At 38.8% G+C, this 24,323-nt stretch overlaps 2 protein-coding genes across 3 annotated transcripts in view; both read left to right on the plus strand.

Moving 5' to 3' along the window:
- The window catches only part of LOC133636335 (oocyte zinc finger protein XlCOF22-like), a 520,633-nt gene that overhangs the window by 91,590 nt on the left and 404,720 nt on the right, over positions 1 to 24,323 (plus strand). The window lies entirely within an intron of this gene.
- LOC133636318 (trafficking kinesin-binding protein 1-like) overlaps positions 1 to 24,323 on the plus strand; it is a 55,231-nt gene that overhangs the window by 9,964 nt on the left and 20,944 nt on the right. Inside the window, exons 4-13 of one of the 2 annotated variants that reach the window (XM_062030212.1) lie at positions 589 to 705; positions 773 to 873; positions 970 to 1,075; positions 13,523 to 13,601; positions 13,671 to 13,801; positions 14,176 to 14,250; positions 14,316 to 14,453; positions 15,553 to 15,629; positions 20,559 to 20,798; positions 20,863 to 21,122. In XM_062030212.1, coding sequence (XP_061886196.1) covers positions 589 to 705; positions 773 to 873; positions 970 to 1,075; positions 13,523 to 13,601; positions 13,671 to 13,801; positions 14,176 to 14,250; positions 14,316 to 14,453; positions 15,553 to 15,629; positions 20,559 to 20,798; positions 20,863 to 21,122 — 1,324 coding nt within the window. The remainder of the gene's footprint in view (positions 1 to 588; positions 706 to 772; positions 874 to 969; positions 1,076 to 13,522; positions 13,602 to 13,670; positions 13,802 to 14,175; positions 14,251 to 14,315; positions 14,454 to 15,552; positions 15,630 to 20,558; positions 20,799 to 20,862; positions 21,123 to 24,323) is intronic. The other variant, XM_062030213.1, reaches the window with a different exon arrangement.

A 24,323-nucleotide genomic window follows, 5' to 3' on the forward strand; every position in this document is an offset into this window, starting at 1 on the left:
ATACTATGAAGATTACCTGAACAGGAACATGTCTTCTTGCTGTTTTAGAAAGAGAGAGATCTGGACCATATAACATTGACTGTATGATATATAGGTGATGGTGGGCCGATACTACGATGATTACCTGAACAGGAACATGTCTTCTTGCTGTTTTAGAAAGAGAGAGATCTGGACCATATAACATTGACTGTATGATATATAGGTGATGGTGGGCCGATACTACGATGATTACCTGAACAGGAACATGTCTTCTTGCTGTTGTAGAAAGAGAGAGATCTGGACCATATAACATTGACTGTTTGATATATAGGTGATGGTGGGCCGATACTACGATGATTACCTGAACAGGAACATGTCTTCTTGCTGTTTTAGAAAGAGAGAGATCTGGACCATATAACATTGACTGTATGATATATAGGTGATGGTGGGCCGATACTATGATGATTACCTGAACAGGAACATGTCTTCTTGCTGTTGTAGAAAGAGAGAGATCTGGACCATATAACATTGACTGTCTGATATATAGGTGATGGTGGGCCGATACTATGAAGATTACCTGAACAGGAACATGTCTTCTTGCTGTTGTAGAAAGAGAGAGATCTGGAGTTGGCGGCAAGGATCGGTCAGTCCCTCCTGAAGAAGAACCGGGTTCTGACGGAGCGGAAGGACTATCTGGAGGAGCAAGTGGGACAAATGACGGAGGAGGTGGGCACGCTCAGGTCTAAGCGAGCATGCTGGACTGGTCTCAGGCCCTGAACAAGACCTCTTCCAGGTGGCACAGCTGCACCATGAGCTGAACCTGAAGGACGAGCTGCTGCACTTCTACACCAACGCTGCCGAGGAGAGCGAGGAGGAGTCGGGCGCTTCCCCAACGTCAGCACGGAGTTCCTGGCATCAATCCACCCATTGCTGCCCCGCATGTGCAGTAGTGCTGGTGGGAGCCTTACCTTGTGTTTACCTTTCTCCAAGGGGCAGGAAGAGTCGAGCGGATGCTGCGTCCGGAATGTTCCTGAGCGACACGCTGCAGAAGAAACTCCGAGAGCTTGAAGAAGAGAACCTGTCCCTGCGATCTGAGGTCAACAAAAAAAGTCCCTCCATTTTACAGCTCAGTCGCCAGAATAATCATGTTTCCGCTGTAAAAAGACACCGTAGATTGGATGGTAAAAGAACATTTTTCAAAAAAGCTGGCAGCTTTACTGGTACCATTTATCAATTGACAGTAATGCACTGTAAAAACAACGACTACAGATGTACAATGAACATTTACACTGACAGTAAAACAACGACTACAGATGTACAATGAACATTTACATTGACAGTAAAAACAACGACTACAGATGTACAATGAACATTTACATTGACAGTAAAAACAACGACTACAGATGTACAATGAACATTTACATTGACAGTAAAAACAACGACTACAGCTGTACAATGAACATTTACATTGACTGTAAAAACAACGACTACAGCTGTACAATGAACATTTACACTGACAGTAAAACAACGACTACAGATGTACAATGAACATTTACATTGACAGTAAAAACAAGAACTACAGATGTACAATGAACATTTACATTGACAGTAAAAACAACGACTACAGCTGTACAATGAACATTTACATTGACAGTAAAAACAACGACTACAGATGTACAATGAACATTTACATTGACAGTAAAAACAACGACTACAGATGTACAATGAACATTTACATTGACAGTAAAAACAACGACTACAGATGTACAATGAACATTTACATTGACAGTAAAAACAACGACTACAGATGTACAATGAACATTTACATTGACAGTAAAAACAACGACTACAGCTGTACAATGAACATTTACATTGACAGTAAAACAACGACTACAGATGTACAATGAACATTTACATTGACAGTAAAAACAACGACTACAGCTGTACAATGAACATTTACATTGACAGTAAAAACAACGACTACAGATGTACAATGAACATTTACATTGACAGTAAAAACAACGACTACAGATGTACAATGAACATTTACATTGACAGTAAAAACAACGACTACAGATGTACAATGAACATTTACATTGACAGTAAAAACAACGACTACAGCTGTACAATGAACATTTACACTGACAGTAAAAACAACGACTACAGCTGTACAATGAACATTTACATTGACAGTAAAAACAACGACTACAGCTGTACAATGAACATTTACATTGACTGTAAAAACAACGACTACAGCTGTACAATGAACATTTACATTGACAGTAAAAACAACGACTACAGCTGTACAATGAACATTTACACTGACAGTAAAAACAACGACTACAGCTGTAGAATGAACATTTACATTGACAGTAAAAACAACGACTACAGCTGTACAATGAACATTTACATTGACAGTAAAAACAACGACTACAGCTGTACAATGAACATTTACATTGACAGTAAAAACAACGACTACAGATGTACAATGAACATTTACATTGACAGTAAAAACAACGACTACAGATGTACAATGAACATTTACATTGACAGTAAAAACAACGACTACAGCTGTACAATGAACATTTACATTGACAGTAAAAACAACGACTACAGATGTACAATGAACATTTACATTGACAGTAAAAACAACGACTACAGATGTACAATGAACATTTACATTGACAGTAAAAACAACGACTACAGCTGTACAATGAACATTTACATTGACAGTAAAAACAACGACTACAGATGTACAATGAACATTTACACTGACAGTAAAAACAACGACTACAGCTGTAGAATGAACATTTACATTGACAGTAAAAACAACGACTACAGATGTACAATGAACATTTACATTGACAGTAAAAACAACGACTACAGCTGTACAATGAACATTTACATTGACAGTAAAAACAACGACTACAGCTGTACAATGAACATTTACATTGAAAGTAAAAACAACGACTACAGATGTACAATGAACATTTACACTGACAGTAAAAACAACGACTACAGATGTACAATGAACATTTACATTGACAGTAAAAACAACGACTACAGATGTACAATGAACATTTACATTGACAGTAAAAACAACGACTACAGATGTACAATGAACATTTACATTGACAGTAAAAACAACGACTACAGATGTACAATGAACATTTACATTGACAGTAAAAACAACGACTACAGCTGTACAATGAACATTTACATTGACAGTAAAAACAACGACTACAGCTGTACAATGAACATTTACATTGACAGTAAAAACAACGACTACAGCTGTACAATGAACATTTACATTGACAGTAAAAACAACGACTACAGATGTACAATGAACATTTACATTGACAGTAAAAACAACGACTACAGATGTACAATGAACATTTACATTGACAGTAAAAACAACGACTACAGATGTACAATGAACATTTACATTGACAGTAAAAACAACGACTACAGCTGTACAATGAACATTTACATTGACAGTAAAAACAACGACTACAGATGTACAATGAACATTTACATTGACAGTAAAAACAACGACTACAGATGTACAATGAACATTTACATTGACAGTAAAAACAACGACTACAGCTGTACAATGAACATTTACATTGACAGTAAAAACAACGACTACAGCTGTACAATGAACATTTACATTGACAGTAAAAACAACGACTACAGATGTACAATGAACATTTACATTGACAGTAAAAACAACGACTACAGCTGTACAATGAACATTTACATTGACAGTAAAAACAACGACTACAGCTGTACAATGAACATTTACATTGACAGTAAAAACAACGACTACAGCTGTACAATGAACATTTACATTGACAGTAAAAACAACGACTACAGCTGTACAATGAACATTTACATTGACAGTAAAAACAACGACTACAGCTGTACAATGAACATTTACATTGACAGTAAAAACAACGACTACAGATGTACAATGAACATTTACATTGACAGTAAAAACAACGACTACAGCTGTACAATGAACATTTACATTGACAGTAAAAACAACGACTACAGCTGTACAATGAACATTTACAGTAAAAACAACGACTACAGATGTAGAATGAACATTTACATTGACTGTAAAAACAACGACTACAGATGTACAATGAACATTTACACTGACAGTAAAAACAACGACTGCAGATGTACAATGAACATTTACATTGACAGTAAAAACAACGACTACAGCTGTACAATGAACATTTACACTGACAGTAAAAACAACGACTACAGATGTACAATGAACATTTACATTGACAGTAAAAACAACGACTACAGCTGTACAATGAACATTTACATTGACAGTAAAAACAACGACTACAGATGTACAATGAACATTTACATTGACAGTAAAAACAACGACTACAGCTGTACAATGAACATTTACAGTAAAAACAACGACTACAGATGTAGAATGAACATTTACATTGACAGTAAAAACAACGACTACAGATGTACAATGAACATTTACATTGACAGTAAAAACAACGACTACAGATGTACAATGAACATTTACATTGACAGTAAAAACAACGACTACAGATGTACAATGAACATTTACATTGACAGTAAAAACAACGACTACAGATGTACAATGAACATTTACATTGACAGTAAAAACAACGACTACAGATGTACAATGAACATTTACATTGACAGTAAAAACAACGACTGCAGATGTACAATGAACATTTACATTGACAGTAAAAACAACGACTACAGATGTACAATGAACATTTACACTGACAGTAAAACAACGACTACAGATGTACAATGAACATTTACATTGACAGTAAAAACAACGACTACAGATGTACAATGAACATTTACATTGACAGTAAAAACAACGACTACAGATGTACAATGAACATTTACACTGACAGTAAAACAACGACTACAGATGTACAATGAACATTTACATTGACAGTAAAAACAACGACTACAGCTGTACAATGAACATTTACATTGACAGTAAAAACAACGACTACAGATGTACGATGAACATTTACATTGACAGTAAAAACAACGACTACAGATGTACAATGAACATTTACATTGACAGTAAAAACAACGACTACAGATGTACGATGAACATTTACATTGACAGTAAAAACAACGACTACAGATGTACAATGAACATTTACATTGACAGTAAAAACAACGACTACAGCTGTACAATGAACATTTACATTGACTGTAAAAACAACGACTACAGCTGTACAATGAACATTTACATTGACTGTAAAAACAACGACTACAGCTGTACAATGAACATTTACATTGACTGTAAAAACAACGACTACAGCTGTACAATGAACATTTACATTGACAGTAAAAACAACGACTACAGCTGTACAATGAACATTTACATTGACTGTAAAAACAACGACTACAGCTGTACAATGAACATTTACATTGACTGTAAAAACAACGACTACAGCTGTACAATGAACATTTACATTGACAGTAAAAACAACGACTACAGATGTACAATGAACATTTACATTGACAGTAAAAACAACGACTACAGCTGTACAATGAACATTTACATTGACTGTAAAAACAACGACTACAGATGTACGATGAACATTTACATTGACTGTAAAAACAACGACTACAGCTGTACAATGAACATTTACATTGACTGTAAAAACAACGACTACAGCTGTACAATGAACATTTACATTGACAGTAAAAACAACGACTACAGATGTACGATGAACATTTACATTGACAGTAAAAACAACGACTACAGATGTACAATGAACATTTACATTGACAGTAAAAACAACGACTACAGATGTACGATGAACATTTACATTGACAGTAAAAACAACGACTACAGATGTACAATGAACATTTACATTGACTGTAAAAACAACGACTACAGCTGTACAATGAACATTTACATTGACTGTAAAAACAACGACTACAGCTGTACAATGAACATTTACATTGACTGTAAAAACAACGACTACAGCTGTACAATGAACATTTACATTGACAGTAAAAACAACGACTACAGCTGTACAATGAACATTTACATTGACTGTAAAAACAACGACTACAGCTGTACAATGAACATTTACATTGACTGTAAAAACAACGACTACAGCTGTACAATGAACATTTACATTGACAGTAAAAACAACGACTACAGATGTACAATGAACATTTACATTGACAGTAAAAACAACGACTACAGATGTACAATGAACATTTACATTGACAGTAAAAACAACGACTACAGCTGTACAATGAACATTTACATTGACTGTAAAAACAACGACTACAGATGTACGATGAACATTTACATTGACTGTAAAAACAACGACTACAGCTGTACAATGAACATTTACATTGACTGTAAAAACAACGACTACAGCTGTACAATGAACATTTACATTGACAGTAAAAACAACGACTACAGCTGTACAATGAACATTTACATTGACAGTAAAAACAACGACTACAGCTGTACAATGAACATTTACATTGACTGTAAAAACAACGACTACAGCTGTACAATGAACATTTACATTGACAGTAAAAACAACGACTACAGCTGTACGATGAACATTTACATTGACAGTAAAAACAACGACTACAGCTGTACAATGAACATTTACATTGACTGTAAAAACAACGACTACAGCTGTACAATGAACATTTACATTGACTGTAAAAACAACGACTACAGCTGTACAATGAACATTTACATTGACTGTAAAAACAACGACTACAGCTGTACAATGAACATTTACATTGACTGTAAAAACAACGACTACAGCTGTACAATGAACATTTACATTGACAGTAAAAACAACGACTACAGATTTACAATGAACATCTACATTGACAGTAAAAACAACGACTACAGCTGTACAATGAACATTTACATTGACAGTAAAAACAACGACTACAGCTGTACAATGAACATTTACATTGACAGTAAAAACAACGACTACAGCTGTACAATGAACATTTACATTGACTGTAAAAACAACGACTACAGCTGTACAATGAACATTTACATTGACTGTAAAAACAACGACTACAGCTGTACAATGAACATTTACATTGACAGTAAAAACAACGACTACAGCTGTACAATGAACATTTACATTGACAGTAAAAACAACGACTACAGCTGTACAATGAACATTTACATTGACAGTAAAAACAACGACTACAGCTGTACAATGAACATTTACATTGACAGTAAAAACAACGACTACAGCTGTACAATGAACATTTACATTGACAGTAAAAACAACGACTACAGCTGTACAATGAACATTTACACTGACAGTAAAAACAACGACTACAGCTGTACAATGAACATCTACACTGACAGTAAAAACAACGACTACAGCTGTACAATGAACATTTACATTGACAGTAAAAACAACGACTACAGCTGTACAATGAACATTTACATTGACAGTAAAAACAACGACTACAGCTGTACAATGAACATTTACATTGACAGTAAAAACAACGACTACAGCTGTACAATGAACATTTACATTGACAGTAAAAACAACGACTACAGATGTACAATGAACATTTACATTGACAGTAAAAACAACGACTACAGCTGTACAATGAACATTTACATTGACAGTAAAAACAACGACTACAGCTGTACAATGAACATTTACACTGACAGTAAAAACAACGACTACAGCTGTACAATGAACATCTACATTGACAGTAAAAACAACGACTACAGCTGTACAATGAACATTTACATTGACAGTAAAAACAACGACTACAGCTGTACGATGAACATTTACATTGACAGTAAAAACAACGACTACAGATGTACGATGAACATTTACATTGACAGTAAAAACAACGACTACAGATGTACAATGAACATTTACATTGACAGTAAAAACAACGACTACAGATGTACAATGAACATTTACATTGACAGTAAAAACAACGACTACAGCTGTACAATGAACATTTACATTGACTGTAAAAACAACGACTACAGCTGTACAATGAACATTTACATTGACAGTAAAAACAACGACTACAGCTGTACAATGAACATTTACATTGACTGTAAAAACAACGACTACAGCTGTACAATGAACATTTACATTGACTGTAAAAACAACGACTACAGCTGTACAATGAACATTTACATTGACTGTAAAAACAACGACTACAGCTGTACAATGAACATTTACATTGACAGTAAAAACAACGACTACAGCTGTACAATGAACATTTACATTGACAGTAAAAACAACGACTACAGATGTACAATGAACATTTACATTGACAGTAAAAACAACGACTACAGCTGTACAATGAACATTTACATTGACAGTAAAAACAACGACTACAGCTGTACAATGAACATTTACACTGACAGTAAAAACAACGACTACAGATGTACAATGAACATCTACATTGACAGTAAAAACAACGACTACAGCTGTACAATGAACATTTACATTGACAGTAAAAACAACGACTACAGCTGTACAATGAACATTTACACTGACAGTAAAAACAACGACTACAGATGTACAATGAACATTTACATTGACAGTAAAAACAACGACTACAGATGTACGATGAACATTTACATTGACAGTAAAAACAACGACTACAGATGTACAATGAACATTTACATTGACAGTAAAAACAACGACTACAGCTGTACAATGAACATTTACATTGACAGTAAAAACAACGACTACAGCTGTACAATGAACATTTACATTGACAGTAAAAACAACGACTACAGCTGTACAATGAACATTTACATTGACAGTAAAAACAACGACTACAGCTGTACAATGAACATTTACATTGACAGTAAAAACAACGACTACAGCTGTACAATGAATATTTACATTGACAGTAAAAACAACGACTACAGCTGTACGATGAATATTTACATTGACAGTAAAAACAACGACTACAGCTGTACGATGAACATTTACATTGACAGTAAAAACAACGACTACAGCTGTACAATGAACATTTACATTGACTGTAAAAACAACGACTACAGCTGTACAATGAACATTTACATTGACTGTAAAAACAACGACTACAGCTGTACAATGAACATTTACATTGACTGTAAAAACAACGACTACAGCTGTACAATGAACATTTACATTGACAGTAAAAACAACGACTACAGCTGTACAATGAACATTTACATTGACAGTAAAAACAACGACTACAGATGTACAATGAACATTTACATTGACAGTAAAAACAACGACTACAGCTGTACAATGAACATTTACATTGACAGTAAAAACAACGACTACAGCTGTACAATGAACATTTACACTGACAGTAAAAACAACGACTACAGCTGTACAATGAACATCTACATTGACAGTAAAAACAACGACTACAGCTGTACAATGAACATTTACATTGACAGTAAAAACAACGACTACAGCTGTACAATGAACATTTACACTGACAGTAAAAACAACGACTACAGCTGTACAATGAACATTTACACTGACAGTAAAAACAACGACTACAGATGTACAATGAACATTTACATTGACAGTAAAAACAACGACTACAGATGTACAATGAACATTTACATTGACAGTAAAAACAACGACTACAGCTGTACAATGAACATTTACATTGACTGTAAAAACAACGACTACAGCTGTACAATGAACATTTACATTGACAGTAAAAACAACGACTACAGCTGTACAATGAACATTTACATTGACTGTAAAAACAACGACTACAGCTGTACAATGAACATTTACATTGACTGTAAAAACAACGACTACAGCTGTACAATGAACATTTACATTGACTGTAAAAACAACGACTACAGCTGTACAATGAACATTTACATTGACAGTAAAAACAACGACTACAGCTGTACAATGAACATTTACATTGACAGTAAAAACAACGACTACAGATGTACAATGAACATTTACATTGACAGTAAAAACAACGACTACAGCTGTACAATGAACATTTACATTGACAGTAAAAACAACGACTACAGCTGTACAATGAACATTTACACTGACAGTAAAAACAACGACTACAGCTGTACAATGAACATTTACACTGACAGTAAAAACAACGACTACAGATGTACAATGAACATCTACATTGACAGTAAAAACAACGACTACAGCTGTACAATGAACATTTACATTGACAGTAAAAACAACGACTACAGCTGTACAATGAACATTTACACTGACAGTAAAAACAACGACTACAGATGTACGATGAACATTTACATTGACAGTAAAAACAACGACTACAGATGTACGATGAACATTTACATTGACAGTAAAAACAACGACTACAGATGTACAATGAACATTTACATTGACAGTAAAAACAACGACTACAGCTGTACAATGAACATTTACATTGACAGTAAAAACAACGACTACAGCTGTACAATGAACATTTACATTGACAGTAAAAACAACGACTACAGCTGTACAATGAACATTTACATTGACAGTAAAAACAACGACTACAGCTGTACGATGAACATCTACATTGACAGTAAAAACAACGACTACAGATGTACGATGAACATTTACATTGACAGTAAAAACAACGACTACAGATGTACAATGAACATTTACATTGACAGTAAAAACAACGACTACAGCTGTACAATGAACATTTACATTGACAGTAAAAACAACGACTACAGCTGTACAATGAACATTTACATTGACAGTAAAAACAACGACTACAGCTGTACAATGAACATTTACATTGACAGTAAAAACAACGACTACAGCTGTACAATGAACATTTACATTGACTGTAAAAACAACGACTACAGCTGTACAATGAACATTTACATTGACTGTAAAAACAACGACTACAGCTGTACAATGAACATTTACATTGACTGTAAAAACAACGACTACAGCTGTACAATGAACATTTACATTGACTGTAAAAACAACGACTACAGCTGTACAATGAACATTTACATTGACAGTAAAAACAACGACTACAGATGTACAATGAACATCTACATTGACAGTAAAAACAACGACTACAGCTGTACAATGAACATTTACATTGACAGTAAAAACAACGACTACAGCTGTACAATGAACATTTACACTGACAGTAAAAACAACGACTACAGATGTACAATGAACATCTACATTGACAGTAAAAACAACGGCTACAGCTGTACAATGAACATCTACATTGACAGTAAAAACAACGACTACAGCTGTACAATGAACATTTACACTGACAGTAAAAACAACGACTACAGATGTACAATGAACATTTACATTGACAGTAAAAACAACGACTACAGCTGTACAATGAACATTTACACTGACAGTAAAAACAACGACTACAGATGTACAATGAACATTTACATTGACAGTAAAAACAACGACTACAGATGTACAATGAACATTTACATTGACAGTAAAAACAACGACTACAGCTGTACAATGAACATTTACATTGACAGTAAAAACAACGACTACAGCTGTACAATGAACATTTACATTGACAGTAAAAACAACGACTACAGCTGTACAATGAACATTTACATTGACAGTAAAAACAACGACTACAGATGTACAATGAACATTTACATTGACAGTAAAAACAACGACTACAGCTGTACAATGAATATTTACATTGACAGTAAAAACAACGACTACAGATGTACGATGAACATTTACATTGACAGTAAAAACAACGACTACAGATGTACAATGAACATTTACATTGACAGTAAAAACAACGACTACAGCTGTACAATGAACATTTACATTGACAGTAAAAACAACGACTACAGCTGTACAATGAACATTTACATTGACAGTAAAAACAACGACTACAGCTGTACAATGAACATTTACATTGACAGTAAAAACAACGACTACAGCTGTACAATGAACATTTACATTGACAGTAAAAACAACGACTACAGCTGTACAATGAATATTTACATTGACAGTAAAAACAACGACTACAGCTGTACAATGAATATTTACATTGACAGTAAAAACAACGACTACAGCTGTACAATGAATATTTACATTGACAGTAAAAACAACGACTACAGCTGTACAATGAACATTTACATTGACAGTAAAAACAACGACTACAGATGTACGATGAACATTTACATTGACAGTAAAAACAACGACTACAGCTGTACAATGAACATTTACATTGACAGTAAAAACAACGACTACAGCTGTACAATGAACATTTACATTGACAGTAAAAACAACGACTACAGATGTACAATGAACATCTACATTGACAGTAAAAACAACGACTACAGCTGTACAATGAACATTTACATTGACAGTAAAAACAACGACTACAGCTGTACAATGAACATTTACACTGACAGTAAAAACAACGACTACAGATGTACAATGAACATTTACATTGACAGTAAAAACAACGACTACAGATGTACAATGAACATTTACATTGACAGTAAAAACAACGACTACAGCTGTACAATGAACATTTACATTGACTGTAAAAACAACGACTACAGCTGTACAATGAACATTTACATTGACAGTAAAAACAACGACTACAGATGTACAATGAACATTTACATTGACTGTAAACACAACGACTACAGATGTACAATGAACATTTACATTGACTGTAAAAACAACGACTACAGATGTACAATGAACATTTACATTGACTGTAAAAACAACGACTACAGCTGTACAATGAACATTTACATTGACTGTAAAAACAACGACTACAGCTGTACAATGAACATTTACATTGACAGTAAAAACAACGACTACAGATGTACAATGAACATTTACATTGACTGTAAACACAACGACTACAGCTGTACAATGAACATTTACATTGACAGTAAAAACAACGACTACAGATGTACAATGAACATTTACATTGACAGTAAAAACAACGACTACAGCTGTACAATGAACATTTACACTGACAGTAAAAACAACGACTACAGCTGTACAATGAACATTTACATTGACAGTAAAAACAACGACTACAGATGTACAATGAACATTTACATTGACTGTAAACACAACGACTACAGCTGTACAATGAACATTTACATTGACAGTAAAAACAACGACTACAGATGTACAATGAACATTTACATTGACTGTAAAAACAACGACTACAGCTGTACAATGAACATTTACATTGACAGTAAAAACAACGACTACAGATGTACAATGAACATTTACATTGACTGTAAAAACAACGACTACAGATGTACAATGAACATTTACACTGACAGTAAAAACCAGAGTAGATTTCACAACAACCTGGCAGCTGAGTTGACACAATCAAATTGGTAACATTTTCAGTTGACAGTAATGCACTGTAAAAAATAACCACAGTACGGTAACAAAAATGAAAGCTGGCAGAATTTGAACAACTTTTCCTGCCAGTTTTGGAAGCCCAACAATGGAGATTGATTTTGATGTTTTGTGGGCCGCAGGCCAGCCACCTCAAGTCGGAGACAGAAACGTACGAGGAGAAGGAGCAGCAGCTGGTCAACGACTGCGTGAAAGAACTCAGTAGATTTCAATCTTTCTGCTTTTCTCCCCGCATTTCTTGCCACCTCCAACTCACCTTCTGACCCCCAGGGCTGTCCAGTCGCCAGATCTCCACCATCGCTGAGGAGCTGGCCCGCAAGACCGAGGACGCCTCGCGACAACAGGAGGAGATCACACACCTCCTGTCCCAGATTGTGGACCTGCAAAAGAAAACCAAATCTGTGCGTGAAAAAAGTCCCCAAAAACCCTCAGAACTCTCTTTGGTGACTGACCACCACCTTGTTGGTGACCACCACCTTGTTGGTGACCACCACCTTGTTGGTGACCACCACCTTGTTGGTGACCACCACCTTGTTGGTGACCACCACCATGTTGGTGACCACCACCTTGTTGGTGACCACCACCTTGTTGGTGACCACCACCTTGTTGGTGACCACCACCTTGTTGGTGACCACCACCTTGTTGGTGACCACCACCATGTTGGTGACCACCACCTTGTTGGTGACCACCACCTTGTTGGTGACCACCACCTTGTTGGTGACCACCACCTTGTTGGTGACCACCACCTTGTTGGTGACCACCACCTTGTGTGCAGCTGGCGGTGGAGAACGAAGAACTCTTGCATCATCTGGTCGCAGCTAAGGATGCTCAGAGGCAGCTGACCGCAGAGGTGAGGCCGCACCCACCCGACCTTTTTGGTTATGGCGCTAACCGCGTGACGTGATGGCACCGCAGCTGCAAGAGCTGGAGATGAAGTACTTGGAGTGCATGGAGATGCTGAGCGAGGCCCAGCAGGACCTGAAGAACCTGAGGAACGCAAACTACGCTGCGGGAACCCCCAGACGCTTCCATCCTCTGGGACTCTACCCCATGGTGAGAGACTTACAACAACCGTGTGTGTGTGTGTGTGTGTGTGTGTGTGTGTGTGTGTGTATATACCATCCTCTGGGACTCTACCCCATGGTGAGAGACTTACAACCACCGTGTGTGTGTGTGTGTGTGTGTGTGTGTGTGTGTGTGTGTGTGTGTGTGTGTGTGTGTGTGTGTGTGTGTGTGTGTATACCATCCTCTGGGACTCTACCCCATGGTGAGAGACTTACAACCACCGTGTGTGTGTGTGTGTGTGTGTGTGTGTGTGTGTGTGTGTGTGTGTGTGTGTGTGTGTGTGTGTGTGTGTGTATACCATCCTCTGGGACTCTACCCCATGGTGAGAGACTTACAACCACCGTGTGTGTGTGTGTGTGTGTGTGTGTGTGTGTGTGTGTGTGTGTGTGTGTATACCATCCTCTGGGACTCTACCCCATGGTGAGAGACTTACAACAACCGTGTGTGTGTGTGTGTGTGTGTGTGTGTGTGTGTGTGTGTATATACCATCCTCTGGGACTCTACCCCATGGTGAGAGACTTACAACCACCGTGTGTGTGTGTGTGTGTGTGTGTGTGTGTGTGTGTGTGTGTGTGTGTGTGTATACCATCCTCTGGGACTCTACCCCATGGTGAGAGACTTACAACCACCGTGTGTGTGTGTGTGTGTGTGTGTGTGTGTGTGTGTGTGTGTGTGTGTGTGTGTGTGTGTGTGTGTGTGTGTATATACCATCCTCTGGGACTCTACCCCATGGTGAGAGACTTACAACCACCGTGTGTGTGTGCGTGTGTGTGTGTGTGTGTGTGTGTGTGTGTGTGTGTGTGTGTGTGTATACCATCCTCTGGGACTCTACCCCATGGTGAGAGACTTACAACCACCGTGTGTGTGTGTGTGTGTGTGTGTGTGTGTGTGTGTGTGTGTATATACCATCCTCTGGGACTCTACCCCATGGTGAGAGACTTACAACCACCGTGTGTGTGTGTGTGTGTGTGTGTGTGTGTGTATATACCATCCTCTGGGACTCTACCCCATGGTGAGAGACTTCCAACCACCGTGTGTGTGTGTGTGTGTGTGTGTGTGTGTGTGTGTGTGTGTGTGTGTTTAACAGGACTCTCTGGCTGCAGAGATTGAGGGAACCATGAGGAAGGAGTTAAGTCTGGATGAGCCAGAGTGTGAACATCAAAAGTAAAGTATTGAATATTACAATTATTCTACTGTATTACATCTAAAGGTCTCTTTGATGAACAAGTACAGTATGAACAAGTACAGTATGAACAAGTACAGTATGTCGTACAACACAGCACAAACACAACCAATGTTGTAAAAGTAAAGAGGAACAAACTGCTCAGTCAGCATTAAACAGTGGATGAGGTCATTGTAAACAACATTATAAGGTGTATGCATTTCACAACAACAACAACATTGTAAACAACAGTATAAGGTGTATGCATTTCACAACAACAACAACATTGTAAACAACAGTATAAGGTGTATGCATTTCACAACAACAACATTGTAAACAACAGTATAAGGTGTATGCATTTCACAACAACAACAACATTGTAAACAACAGTATAAGGTGTATGCATTTCACAACAACAACAACATTGTAAACAACAGTATAAGGTGTATGCATTTCACAACAACAACAACATTGTAAACAACAGTATAAGGTGTATGCATTTCACAACAACAACAACATTGTAAACAACAGTATAAGGTGTATGCATTTCACAACAACAACAACATTGTAAACAACAGTATAAGGTGTATGCATTTCACAACAACAACAACATTGTAAACAACAGTATAAGGTGTATGCATTTCACAACAACAACATTGTAAACAACAGTATAAGGTGTATGCATTTCACAACAACAACAACATTGTAAACAACAGTATAAGGTGTATGCATTTCACAACAACAACAACATTGTAAACAACAGTATAAGGTGTATGCATTTCACAACAACAACAACATTGTAAACAACAGTATAAGGTGTATGCATTTCACAACAACAACAACATTGTAAACAACAGTATAAGGTGTATGCATTTCACAACAACAACAACATTGTAAACAACAGTATAAGGTGTATGCATTTCACAACAACAACATTGTAAACAACAGTATAAGGTGTATGCATTTCACAACAACAACAACATTGTAAACAACAGTATAAGGTGTATGCATTTCACAACAACAACATTGTAAACAACAGTATAAGGTGTATGCATTTCACAACAACAACAACATTGTAAACAACAGTATAAGGTGTATGCATTTCACAACAACAACAACATTGTAAACAACAGTATAAGGTGTATGCATTTCACAACAACAACAACATTGTAAACAACAGTATAAGGTGTATGCATTTCACAACAACATTGTAAACAACATTGTAAACAACAGTATAAGGTGTATGCATTTCACAACAACAACAACATTGTAAACAACAGTATAAGGTGTATGCATTTCACAACAACAACAACATTGTAAACAACAGTATAAGGTGTATGCATTTCACAACAACAACAACATTGTAAACAACAGTATAAGGTGTATGCATTTCACAACAACAACAACATTGTAAACAACAGTATAAGGTGTATGCATTTCACAACAACAACAACATTGTAAACAACAGTATAAGGTGTATGCATTTCACAACAACATTGTAAACAACATTGTAAACAGTATAAGGTGTATGCATTTCACAACAACAACAACATTGTAAACAACAGTATAAGGTGTATGCATTTCACAACAACAACAACATTGTAAACAACAGTATAAGGTGTATGCATTTCACAACAACAACAACATTGTAAACAACAGTATAAGGTGTATGCATTTCACAACAACAACAACATTGTAAACAACAGTATAAGGTGTATGCATTTCACAACAACATTGTAAACAACATTGTAAACAGTATAAGGTGTATGCATTTCACAACAACAACAACATTGTAAACAACAGTATAAGGTGTATGCATTTCACAACAACAACAACATTGTAAACAACAGTATAAGGTGTATGCATTTCACAACAACAACAACATTGTAAACAACAGTATAAGGTGTATGCATTTCACAACAACAACAACATTGTAAACAACAGTATAAGGTGTATGCATTTCACAACAACAACAACATTGTAAACAACAGTATAAGGTGTATGCATTTCACAACAACATTGTAAACAACATTGTAAACAGTATAAGGTGTATGCATTTCACAACAACAACAACATTGTAAACAACAGTATAAGGTGTATGCATTTCACAACAACAACAACATTGTAAACAACAGTATAAGGTGTATGCATTTCACAACAACAACAACATTGTAAACAACAGTATAAGGTGTATGCATTTCACAACAACAACAACAACATTGTAAACAACAGTATAAGGTGTATGCATTTCACAACAACAACAACATTGTAAACAACAGTATAAGGTGTATGCATTTCACAACAACAACAACATTGTAAACAACATTGTAAACAACAGTATAAGGTGTATGCATTTCACAACAACAACAACAACACGACTACATTCACACTGCAAGACACACATTTAAGTTAAGTTAAGTTAAAGTAGCAATGATTGTCTCACACACACACACACACTAGGTATGGTGAAATGTGTCCTCTGCATTTGACCCATCCCCAAGATCACCCCCTGGAAGTTGAGGGGAGCAGTGAGCAGCAGCAGTGCCGCGCCCGGGAATCATTTTTGGTGATTTATATATGTATGTGCTTTCCAAGTGAGCTGAGCCAGGACAGGTGATGCACTTTCAAACGCACGTCTGACTCCAACTTAAGTCTCTCAAAAAGTAGCTTTATTTGCAAGAAGGTCTTCTTTCCATCAAACACCACTAAAGTGCATTAGTGCAGTAAGCCCAAGTATTCATCAAACACCACCACAATGACCGACACTAAAGTGCATTAGCGCAGTAAGCCCAAGTATTCATCAAACACCACCACAATGACCGACACTAAAGTGCATTAGTGCAGTAAGCCCAAGTATTCATCAAACACCACCACAATGACCGACACTAAAGTGCATTAGTGCAGTAAGCCCAAGTATTCATCAAACACCACCACAATGACCGACAATAAAGTGCATTAGTGCAGTAAGCCCAAGTATTCATCAAACACCACCACAATGACCGACACTAAAGTGCATTAGTGCAGTAAGCCCAAGTATTCATCAAACACCACCACAATGACCGACACTAAAGTGCATTAGCGCAGTAAGCCCAAGTATTCATCAAACAACAAATAATGTAACTTAATAACATATGCAGGACTGCAGAAATATAAATAACACAAAAATGACTCAATGGTAAATGTGTTATACTTGTATAGCGCTTTTCTACCTTCAAGGTACTCAAAGCGCTTTGACACTATTTCCACATTCACACATTCACACACACATTCACACACACATTCACACACACATTCACACACACATTCACACACACATTCACACACTGATGGCGGGAGCTGCCATGCAAGGCCCTAACCACCACCCATCAGGAGCAAGGGTGAAGTGTCTTGCTCAAGGACACAAAGGACGTGACGAGGTTGGTAGAAGGTGGGGATCGAACCAGGAACCCTCAGGTTGCTGGCACGGCCACTTTCCCAACCGCGCCACACCGTCCCCCGACTACCACAATATATATATACATATATATATATATATATATATATATATATATATATATATATATATTGTGATGTGCGGTCACACACCAACCTCCCAGAGACAGTTCTGTTTAAAGTTCAAACGCCGCAGCGTTGTTTTATTCAGTCAGTTTTTCTGAATAAAGGTTAACTTAAAGTTCTTCCTGATTGTGGCTTCCATTGAAACAAACAAATTGTCACTTTTTCCAAGTCTTGATCATGTCTCCTAACTTGCCTGGAACATATAGCAAAGAAACTGATCAGTGCAAAGTTCAATAAATGCCAGCATTCAATGAATCAAACATCTTACACGTCTAGCAGACTCATTTACAAACTATATTTCAGTGGAGCAACACACTTACCACCCGATGGAAGCACACCTTTCCCAGCAGGGAGCCAGCCACACAATGAGTCAAACACTGAGCTGCTATTTAAGTCAAACACTGAGCTGCTATTTAAGTCAAACACTGAGCTGCTATTTAAGTCAAACACTGAGCTGCTATTTAAGTCAAACACTGAGCTGCTATTTAAGTCAAACACTGAGCTGCTATTTAAGTCAAACACTGAGCTGCTATTTAAGTCAAACACTGAGCTGCTATTTAAGTCAAACACTGAGCTGCTATTTAAGTCAAACACTGAGCTGCTATTTAAGTCAAACACAGTGATTGCCAACCTGACACAGCTGCCTTGGGGCAGGTGGCCACACATCAGCCTGATTGAGGATCAAATCAGGGATGTACTTGCCTTCAATGACCACACCTAAAGAGTGGCGTAGTTTGACCTCCTGGTGCAGGCTTTCACTGTGATGGCTGCCCTCTGCCCAGTCTCACCTGTTCGGAGGTATTGCGATGCTCCACAATATATATATATATATATATATATATATATATATATATATATATATATATGACACTATTTTTAGTACCCCCGCTGACAAGCGGCTAGCAGCTAATTATGTGTATCCATACACAGTGTTAATAATAATCACCTCCATTACAACAAATAAACTGCATTTCGTAGAATGGTAGGTAATGTTATCACTGGAGGACGAGGCTAAACATGTTACACACCGAGGGCAAACCAGGAGCAGGCATGCTAACCGCTAAGCTAGCTTGAAAAGAAGAGAAGAAAAGTAAAGTTGAAGAAGTGTAGATGGAAGCAGGAAGTAAGCAGTTGTTAACAGGAAATGTTAGGGAGAGGATAATATAACAACTACAACATTGTCACCGTCAGTCCACGAGGGCGCTTGCATCCATACATTGGTGTCCATACCAAAGGTAGTATCAGTATAGGATCCATATGGAATGCTCATTTTTGGTTATTTTGTTGATGTAGCAATGATTGTCACACGCACACACACACACACACACATACACACACACACACACACATACACGGTGGTTTCTCATCTCCAGAGTCCATCGCAGGCGCGTCTTCCAGACGGTGAAGAACATCAACCAGACGGTGCGCCAGCGCTCTCCGACCCCGACCGGCACCAACATCCCGGGCTCCAACCGGTCCTTGTCCTCCTCGTGCACGTCGCCGCAGTCCAGCGGGCTCACAAGTCCCCGCTCCGGCGTGTGTGCGCGGGACCTCGGCGGGGACGGCGTCCCTCTTGACAACCGCGTGCAGAGCATCCTCATGGAGGCGGAGAGGTGAGGACCAAGTCGGGTGTTCCTGGGGGGTAAAAACTGCGACTAAATCCTGGCTGTTTGTCAGGAGCGCAGAGAGTGAAGGGAAGAGCGGGGCCCAGGACTTGCGTGTGGCCCTGCGCCGCTTGTCTCTACGCCGGCAGAACAACCTGAGCGAGAGGCGATACTTTGACGAGGAGAGGGAGCGCAAGCGAGGCGGCCACCCAGACACCCTGGGGGGTGTGGTCACACCCTCTGAAAGCATCATGTCCCTGGGAAACCTGCACCTGTGGGCCTCCAGGGGGCCCTACCTGCCCGACAAACTCCAGATTGTCAAGCCGCTTGAAGGTGAGCTAGCGTTGTGGAGGGGGCGGGGCCAAAGAGGAGCAAGAGAAGCGGAGGAGGCGGCGACATGAGGAGAGCCCACCTGGGTGAATGCTAGCAAGGAGGAGAGGGTGGTGTTGGGTGGAGAAGATGGGCGCTGGGGTAGAAGGGAAGAGAGGGAGGAGATGGGCGAGGGACAGGGCAGGACGTGGGAGGATGAAGGCGGCGACCGTGCAGAAGGACACGCCTCCTTCCCTCATGCTCTTCATCTCCTTCTCATGCATCATCACAAGTCAGACACGCCTCCTTCCTTCATGCTCTTCATCTCCTTCTCATGCATCATCACAAGTCAGACACGCCTCCTTCCTTCATGCTCTTCATCTCCTTCTCATGCATCATCACAAGTCAGACACGCCTCCTTCCTTCATGCTCTTCATCTCCTTCTCATGCATCATCACAAGTCAGACACGCCTCCTTCCTTCATGCTCTTCATCTCCTTCTCATGCATCATCACAAGTCAGACACGCCTCCTTCCCTCATGCTCTTCATCTCCTTCTCATGCATCATCACAAGTCAGACACGCCTCCTTCCTTCATGCTCTTCATCTCCTTCTCATGCATCATCACAAGTCAGACACGCCTCCTTCCCTCATGCTCTTCATCTCCTTCTCATGCATCATCACAAGTCAGACACGCCTCCTTCCCTCATGCTCTTCATCTCCTTCTCATGCATCATCACAAGTCAGACACGCCTCCTTCGCTCATGCTCTTCATCTCCTTCTCATGCATCATCACAAGTCAGACACGCCTCCTTCCTTCATGCTCTTCATCTCCTTCTCATGCATCATCACAAGTCAGACACGCCTCCTTCCTTCATGCTCTTCATCTCCTTCTCATGCATCATCACAAGTCAGACACGCCTCCTTCGCTCATGCTCTTCACCTCCTTCTCATGCATCATCACAAGTCAGACACGCCTCCTTCCTTCATGCTCTTCATCTCCTTCTCATGCATCATCACAAGTCAGACTGCTTTGCTTCTGCTCACACCATCTATAAGGACACTCAGCCGAGAGGATGGCTCTAAACTACATACTGTATATACATGTATACTACCTAATATGCACATATATAGTACTAATATGTACATGTATACTACCTAATATGCACATATATAGTACTAATATGTACATGTATACTACCTAATATGCACATATATAGTACTAATATGTACATGTATACTACCTAATATGCACATATATAGTACTAATATGTACATGTATACTACCTAATATGTACATGTATACTACCTAATATGCACATATATAGTACTAATATGTACATGTATACTACCTAATATGCACATATATAGTACTAATATGTACATGTATACTACTGTTGCGTTGACCAGCATTCCTCCAATGGGGAATTCAAATTGCTGGTCTCTCCCAGATACTTTTCATAGCAATAAGCTGATGTTTATATTCAATCAACAGGCAGTAGTTGGTATTTTGTGGTTTATTCTCCAAGCTTAGAGGACAAACGTGAGACCAATCTAGTACCCCAGCCCGGTCCAGATCGGTCTAGCTCGGTCTCCCCTCCAAGCCCCGGAAGTCCCGTGATCTTCCCTCTGTCCCTCGCCCCCACTCCCTTTGTTTAGACTACTCCGAGTTATCTCTACTCTGACACATTCCAATCTAGAAGGCCAACACCTTACTATGAGACTCAAAAGAAGGAAGAATACTAGCTATTCTTTATATGACTATAGGAGTTTAGAAAGAAGTAACACTTAAATATGGATATGATTCTGATCTGCTTCCCACAAGTCCCCCTTTAAGATCTTCTAATAAGATCTTTATTACTTGTACAAAACTTATAAAGCACACCCCACATTAAAGTCTTAAAGTTACCACTTTGCTAGACCCCCTTTAGTGACACTTAGCCCAAGGGGCGATAAAGCAACCGCATGAGGCTATGATGGCCAAAAAAACTCAGAATGGAGACCAAGACAGACTTAATTAGGTCAGTCCACCTGCCTAATGTGCTTTGAAGCCAATCTTTGAAGGGGTCAGAGACCCCTGAAACTTCAGTAGTTCCCTAGACACCTTTAAGGCCCTCTGAACTGAGCCATCGGGGGCAGTGTTGTTAGGAATGAAGGTACAGCATTGGTCACCAAACATTGCACACACTCCTTCTTCCTTGGCTAGGATACGGTCAAGGGCTATGCGGATCTGAACGGCCCTGAGGGAGGTCGGGGCAAGTTGTTCAGCAAGTCCCTCAACGGCGTCACGAGTCAGGTTGGTTAGTCTCAACGGCGGCGGGGAGTTAGAGAGGCCGCTGAAACAGGAGTTCCAAGGGGTGTTAATTTGGTGAGTGGGGTCACCAGTCTAACCATAGCACAAAGCCCAACGGCTGACGTCGGGATTCTAATGTACAATCTGTGTTTCCCACAACACCAGAATAAGTCAGCTCGTGCCCAAGGGCCTATCCTAGAGCCATCTATCAGTGTGGTGCACCAGTAACGGTTGATGTCACCCAATTTGTTGGGGGATGAAGAGGGTCCTGTAATTTGAAAACGCGTGTAATTCAGCTTTTGGGCCACAAAGGGAAGAAGTCGGGTGGCATTGTCAACAGAAGGGTACACATGTCAGTCAACTTAAAAGGGGCGGGGTAAGTGTGGGAAAAGGGACGTCCAGCGGAAGAAGCAACACAGTCACCCAGGTTTTGGCATCCACCTGAGCCACAGGTTGTCTGCACCCGCTCCTAAGGTCAAAGGTCAAAGTTACCAGGCCTTCGGTGGTGATGTCATTAGCACGCACAGATGTGAGCCTTTGAAACACCACCGAGGTGGGGTGGTACTTTAGGTGCTACAGAGGGTGTAGAGGTAGTTAACGCCCTCTCAAGGACATTAATTTTAATAATTCCTTTAGCGTCTGTATCAGTCAGGTCAACCCCCAAAACAACATAAAAGGGACGATGGGCACAACTTACCAGAGTATGTTGTCTGCATCCGACACCAATGGTTCAGGGTTGAGTCGTAACAAATATAGAGGTTATTACCACGGTAATAGCTATTGTGTCCCCCGTAATTAATCACACTGCACAGGTCAAAAATAAGTCTTGCTATCCCCTTTGACCCAGTCTATTTAAAGTCCGCTGTATGTTCTTAGACACTTGTCAGTCACTGTCGTCAGGAAGGATGAACTGAGACACAAAGACAGTAGAACA

The sequence above is a fragment of the Entelurus aequoreus genome, linkage group LG20 (assembly GCF_033978785.1).
Source record: "Entelurus aequoreus isolate RoL-2023_Sb linkage group LG20, RoL_Eaeq_v1.1, whole genome shotgun sequence".
Taxonomy (NCBI): Eukaryota; Metazoa; Chordata; class Actinopteri; order Syngnathiformes; family Syngnathidae; genus Entelurus; species Entelurus aequoreus.